This window comes from Juglans microcarpa x Juglans regia, chromosome 7S (assembly GCF_004785595.1).
Source record: "Juglans microcarpa x Juglans regia isolate MS1-56 chromosome 7S, Jm3101_v1.0, whole genome shotgun sequence".
NCBI classification, from domain to species: Eukaryota; Viridiplantae; Streptophyta; class Magnoliopsida; order Fagales; family Juglandaceae; genus Juglans; species Juglans microcarpa x Juglans regia.
This window is the reverse complement of record NC_054607.1, coordinates 20,991,955-20,999,068: the sequence shown is the minus strand read 5'-3', so window position 1 is coordinate 20,999,068 and position 7,114 is coordinate 20,991,955. Positions and strand designations below refer to the sequence as shown.

General features: G+C 33.2%; 1 protein-coding gene across 1 annotated transcript; it reads left to right on the top strand.

Moving 5' to 3' along the window:
* Positions 1 to 2,589, top strand: LOC121241467. Its single transcript, XM_041139249.1, has 2 exons — positions 1 to 355; positions 1,896 to 2,589. Exon 2 carries the CDS (start codon positions 1,944 to 1,946, stop codon positions 2,352 to 2,354), a length of 411 nt encoding a protein of 136 aa, XP_040995183.1. The 5' UTR covers positions 1 to 355; positions 1,896 to 1,943; the 3' UTR covers positions 2,355 to 2,589.
* Positions 2,590 to 7,114: the final 4,525 nt, after the last annotated feature.

Below are 7,114 nucleotides of genomic sequence, written 5' to 3'. Positions count from 1 at the left end.
TCACACAGACTACAGAGCCAATCAACAAATATCTCTTCATCTCTTTCTTCCTTCCTTCCTCCGTCTCATTTGGCCAATTTTTTTAGGGGGGGAGCCAACGTGCCGTTCCTTATATGCTTATCCCTAATCTAATTTGAATCACAGTTTCTTGATCTGGGAATCCCATATTTCAACCTCAGATCATAGTTTTTGCAGTTCAAAATCCTCATTTTTCTCAGCTGTTCTCCGTGGAAATCCACTGGAAGATGAAAACCCATCTGTGTTTTGCTCTCTTTTAAGCTTATATGGGTGCTTTAACAGATTCAAACTAATTGCTTTAATGTTGAAGATGCGAATAATCTGTTTTTCATATCTGGTTAGTATCATTTTCTCTCTCTATCTATTGATTTGTTTATTGTTCCATATATTGCTTTTGTTCTTGGTATTTCTGGGCTGTGAAAGTTGAAACTCGTTGTATTATGTTTGAATTGTTTGAGTTCTATCAAGTTCATGCTTTGTTTTAGATCTTAATTTTCTATTTTTGGAGATTGTGCTTTTTTATAAAAGCTCATTTTCTGGTGCTTTGATCTTCAAGATTTGATAATCTCATGAGTTCATTTTACCCTTTACGTTGATTGAGGTTTATGTGGATGTTACTTTCTAAAGATTTTAGTTTCAAAATTTCTGTCTCTGCGCTTTGATGTATTGAGAGTAACCGATACAAATTTTTTAGTTAGTGGCTGAAGCAGAAGTTTGGTTAGTTGTGGTTTGTTTGTTTGAAAATACAGATGAGAAACAAGTTAAAATTGATTGTCAAATATTGAATTTCAATTTTTTCCTAAGGTTTGCTTTCACCTTCAAGAGGGCTGTTATATGAAAGGCTTTTAATGTTTGAATAAAAAAATATGTATATTGAATTTTCAAGTTTTTGGACCGTAGAGAAAAATCCTCTTCTTGCAAGTACTAAGCTCGCTGTTTAGCTTAGCCAAGTTCATGTCTTTGGCGAGCACAAAAGCAACAACAAACAATGATTTACAAATTGATTGTTAATGTTTTTTCTCCTCAAACCAAATGGAGATTAAAGGAGTTTTTTTGGTCAGATATTTATCTTTAGATTATTCATATGCAGTTTATAAGTTGTTTCAGTTTCCAGTGAAAATCAAAGCAGCCCAGCACAAATCTGGATTAAATTGTGAGGGAATGCTTATGCCTCTTCTGTGTCTATAGGATTCCTATCATTTGCAGCCTCTGGCAAAGTAGACAAGGACAAGGCACCAAACATTTTCTATGCTCTACATCCATCCATTGGTAGTCATCTCAACCGCTTAACCAGTATGATTTGTGCTACAACTAACTGCCCCTTCACTAATAAGGCCACATTATCTAGCCATTTTATAGTTGTGCCATGCTACTTTATGGTATCTAGCTGCCCCTTTAAACACACATCCATAACCTCACCCTCTACCCTAGTCTTATGAGGGGGAGGAGGTGGTCTAGCTCAAAGAGTCGTCAACATAATTTATGTATGTTGGAGACTAAGTACCACGCATTATCCTTTAGATTGCTAAAAGTACTCCTTTATGCATGGGAGAACTGCTTTGTTGCAACTGCCATAAAAGACAATATGGATTCATTTTGACAGATGTCCAAATATTTTACATTTTGCTAGATAGGTGGTGTCAGAATGTAATGGTTGTCTTTGTTTATTGGTAAGGAGTGTATGTATGCTAGTTGCTATTTTGTATGTTATGGCATCGCTCAGTGGGATGCCATAACATATAAAGATTATTATAGTTTTATCCATATTTATAAAGATTATTATAGTTTTATCCATATTTATCAGAAATTTGTATTTACTTACGAGACTGTATATCTTGGGTATATTGACTGCTTTATATTGGTTTTCTGTCTGGCAGAAATATTTTTTATTTGTATGAGTCATTCTGTCGTGGTGCTTTGAGATTATGGGTAGAGGTAGAGGAAAGGGGAAGAGGTTAACTGTTACCAATCATGACGATCCGGGAAGTGGTGAGGAGGAGAAAATTCCTGCACAGAAGAGAAGGGGAAGACCACAGAAACCGCTAAAGGATGAAATCGATGAAGAAGTTGAAAAGATAGAAGAGGAAGACAGTGAGAATGCAAAATCTGGTACTCCAAGCAAAGAGATGAAGAGCCCTTCAGCAACAGAAAATGGAAAGAAGAGGAAGCGAAACCCACAGGTAAAAGAAAAGCCAGATTCTGTAAAGGAGGAAAATGGTAATGGCAATCGACTAAGCACTGATGATTCAACTAAGTCTAATGGATTTCGACATAATGGAAGCAGGCGAAAAAGCAAGCCTCGTCGAGCTGCCGAAGCAGGTGTTGAGTGCAAGTGAGATTGTGGCTTGTTATCACAATGGGTTCTCCCATTTTTCACAATTGGATTGCGGATGGGAAGTGTGACTTAGCAAGACCACAAATTTCATAATGCCTTTTTTTTTCCCTTTAATTTTTGTTACTTCTCCATTTTGGTAGCTCTTTGTCATTCCTTTCTAAATTTAGATTGTGAGATTCAGAATTTGATTCTGCTGGTTGTAATTTTCCGTAATGCTATTATATTTTATGATTTCATATGTTTTTGTACTACATTAATATGATTGACATGCTTGTGTTGTTTATATTTTTTTTTTTCATTCTTCTAAAATGAGATTTCTGCTGCCTATATCTAGAAAATAAAATGAATATATCTACTCTCTGATCTGCAACTTATATCTGTGAAGTTCCCAACGGTGTTTTCCCTAGTTATAAGGTCCTTCTTGTACAATAATTTAGAACAGTATCTTTCTGGTCCTTAATTTCTTTGGTTAGAAATGTTTTCATTTTTGCAGTTTCTTTTTATGTCAATAACTGAATACAACTCGAACTTCAGACAAATTGTTGAGCTTCATTTAGCCTTTGTTACTCCATGATCTGATTCTGGCTTGCACGCATGATCCTTCTTTGTTACCTCTATATTGTGTGTATATTTTTTGTATAGTCTTGGCAGAACTTTTGTAGATCTTTGTATTCTTAAAATCCTTTACCAAATGCATTATGCTTGGCTTCAGAAAGTGACTATGCTATGTTAGCAACGATTGTCGGTTTATGCTTCTTGAGTTGTTGGGACCGAGTTCTGAAGTAATAACTGAATATTTAATGAAACTTGGTGGAGAATCTCCATGTTAAGGACTCAGAGTTCAATGCTCTGCTTAGTAGGTGTAGATAAGCTTGGAAAAGAAGAGAAGAAATAAACAACATAGAATGTCATTAACTATGTTTGATTACCAACTCTAGGAATTGGCTCAAGTGGTAAAAAAGTCTTGGTCTTGGTGGTATACTCCTTCCAAAGTCTAAAGTTTGCTGTGTTTGGATGTTGAACTGAGTTAAGTTAAGATAATAAAATATTGATAGAATATTATTTTTTAATATTATTATTATTTTGAAATTTGAAAAAGTTGAATTGTTTAATATATATTGTATTGAAATTTGAAAAAGTTGTAATAATGAATTGAGATGAGTTGAGATTGGTTGATGAACCAAACATCACTGGGTGTAAACAATCTTGGATTTTCTCCCTGGGATTAGTCGGGAAACACATGATGCCAAAAAAAAAAAAAATAACTGTTTGATTACCAGATATAGATATTTGGGAACTGCTATCACATTTCCTGATTGCCATGCAAGGCGTTATTTTTGTTCGAGGTATCTGTATAAGTTGCCCCCCAATTGCATATTTGAGATCTGTTGCTACCTGCTTGATGTGAGACTTATTCCTATATCCTTTCTTACCAATGTTAATGATCTTTACTCGTTATAAAACGCTCTGCATGGTGGTAAATTCAAAAACTAGGGGAGGGGTTGGAAGAAGATATCCTAATTCCTAGCCTGGATTCTGAATTTCTGTTTTCTCCCCCTGCTTCAGACTTTACAATGAGGTTAATCCATTGCTGTGTAATGTGAGGGTTTGAAAACAGGTTGAGTTCGGGCCTTTTGAACAGGATGAAGTAGTCCTACACTCCTACTTTAAGCTCAGGCAGGACATATGGATCGTGGGCTCTTAATTTGGGCATTTTGGTCAAAAAAGTCGGTGGAATTTATTCGAGAACTAATGAATTTAATTTGAAATTATGAAGTAATTCATATTCTTTTTTACAATTCGTTTTCTTTTTCTGTATTTAATTTTGTAAATGCCATATTTAAAAAGACTTTAAAATCAAATTATGAATAAAATTACTAATTAATAAGTTGTTGGAAGTTGAAAGTCAAACAGGCAACCAAATCCGATTGATTAGGCACCAAATCCAAAAGAAAATATCCTTAAGAACAGATTGGGTGAACAACTGGATTGCACTAATTTTGGTTCGAGTGAAATTAAACCTCCATTTTTTTTTTCATTGGATGGAAATTAAATTAACTTCCAACAATTCTTCACTTCCTTAGTCTCCTATTCATCGTTGAAATCCCATAAAAAAATTTTTAAAAAATGTATTTTCTAAGATTGCTTGACTACATATCTTGATATAGAAAAGAAAAGAATCACTATGGTAAATTTTAGGGGTGCTATCGGCACCTCCCGGATGGGATCCTTGACCTACCTCTCGCCTTAGAATGGGCAAGGGGAAAGTTTGGGCCCTCAAACCCAAAGAAAAAAAATTGAAAAAACCAAAAAAGTCCAAAACACCAAGAAATTTGTAGAATCACAAATCTATCCACAACCAGAAAACAACAAGAAAAAAAAAATCTAAAACAACAACAAATATGAGCAAAGAATCACGATCATAAATGGTCATGGGTCTCTTCGCAAACCCACAACTTTGCATAGTCGTGATTTCACGGCCACGCTTCAAGAAAAAGGAGAAGAAAAAGTGGAGGAGAATAGGAAAAAAAGATGAGAGGAGAGAACAGGGGTGCCGCTATACCAGAGAGAGAGAGAGAGACCGGGGTGGGGGGAGGGTTTAAATAAAACCTAACCCTTACGTTGTTTTATTTAAAAAAAAATAAAACCTAAAATAAAATAACGTTATTTTATTAAAGAAAATTATTTTATTTAATATAGACATACATATATAAATGGGCTAGGCTAGGCAGGCTTAGACCTGCCCAGGCTCCCAGCTACATGCAGATATCCGCTTACACGCCTCTCGTCCCAACCAGGTAGAGACCGAGCAAGGTGGGGCGAGGTGGCTAGTGCCCCCCAACCCTAGTAAATAAAAATTATGGAGTAATACTAGTACTTAATATTAAATTTTTCTTTGGCAGTCTCGTGAATTGATGCAATTAAAACTGTAATCGAGCCGAGCCAAGCCGATCTTTGACTTGCTGAGCTCAAAATTTTTATTTAATATTTGTTCGAGCTTGACTCTGTAAGTTAAACTCTCAACTTGAGCTCAACTCGAGTTTTTCATTTTATTTTATTTTTAATAAGGATTAATAATTAATAAATTAGATAAATAAATAAAAAATCTAATATTGAATTTGTACAACTAACAAATAAAACATCTATAAGATTTTCAAAATTTATAAATAATTAATATGTAGCTAATTGATATTTATCCATAATAACAATAAATTATATGCCTAGTGCCTACATAAATTATTAGTACATGCACATAATATGATAGCTATATCTATTTCATATATGATTCTCACATACTAGTATATGAAATTATTAAATTTTATCGGCTAATTATTATACAAATTATAAAATATAGTTATAAAGCATATTCAATATATAGGCATAGTACTTAGGTTACATATTATATATTTAATTACAAAGTGTTAGGCTTATATTATTAGTTAATATAAATATGTATATATGCATTAGTGTATGTATATGCTTATCAATATATAAATGAGTTTTAATCGAGTTGAACTAACGAGTCGACTTGGGTATAAATGAGCGGGTCATAATGAGGCTTAGTCGAGTCGAGTCGAATTTAATCAGATATGTGTTATTTACTAATCAAGCGGATATTTGATTTCATGATCAAGTTTTTTTTTTTTCACGAGTTGAGTTCAACCGAGCGAATACCGAACAGGCTATCGAACAAACTAGTTCATTACCAGTTAGAGACATGACACAATTTAAATTGTTTGTTATTCCGAAACTTAAATAGGAAACTATATAAAAAATACGCATCATGAGCTGGTGTGACTTAAAATGAAAAAGAGATTCTATTTGTAGTCTTCAAATGGAGACTGTATGTGCAAACTCTTCATTAAATAGAAAAAAAGATCATTTTGAAAAGGATATTATTGTAACTTTAAAAAATTTTAAAGACAAAATTGACTAGACTTACACATGCAATTTTCAAATGGGGATTGTATGTAGTATTAGTCAATGAAAAAATATAAGATGAATAACAATTGTTTCCTATATAAATCTTGATGGAAAATGCTTAATATACTTCAGAAAAACTTCTAAAAAATTTAGTTTTCCACATGTCGTTTATTAATATGTTGAAAATCATAAAATTTGAAATTCAAAATTTAATTTTATAAAAGAAATCTAATAAAATAGTCTTACAAATAAAAGTATAAATAAAATCATAAATACACGTAAGATTACTCTACTTTGATTGATTTGCTTCATCCCCTTTTTTTTTTTTCCTTCTCTTGGTAGCTTCATCGCTTCTTTATTTGATAAGATATTTCCTCCTGATATCATTGCTATAGTCTGTGCGCCGAACCAGTATAGGGTCAAATCAATGCAACACAACTCCAGTAATGTGGGCCTCGCATCTCTCATGTCTCTGGGCCACATAACCTCAAAATTCTGGGCAAGAATGCATAGCGGCCCAAGAAACACATTCAATCAAGGCCCATATCGATTGCATTAGTTTAAAAAGAAAGTCATATTATTTAATTAATGTATTATTGGTTCTAGATAAGTTCTTAGGAAAAAAGGCAGCCAAATCCGTTTGACTCGGCTCCAAATCTATACCATTCTTTTTGCCCCCCAAGAAAAAAAAAAAAAAAAAAAAAACATTGGGTGCCAACCCACAATATTCCTTTTTTTTTTTCCATTATTTTCATATCCACAGATCTTTAAGATTATTATTTTAAATAATTAATTAAGAATTCAATAAAAGAAAATTAAAACTATAGACTTATAAGT

What these genes read in the sequence shown, in the direction of transcription:
- LOC121241467 (XM_041139249.1), top strand. Translation starts at nt 1,944, where the DNA reads ATGGGTAGAGGTAGAGGAAAGGGGAAGAGGTTAACTGTTACCAATCAT.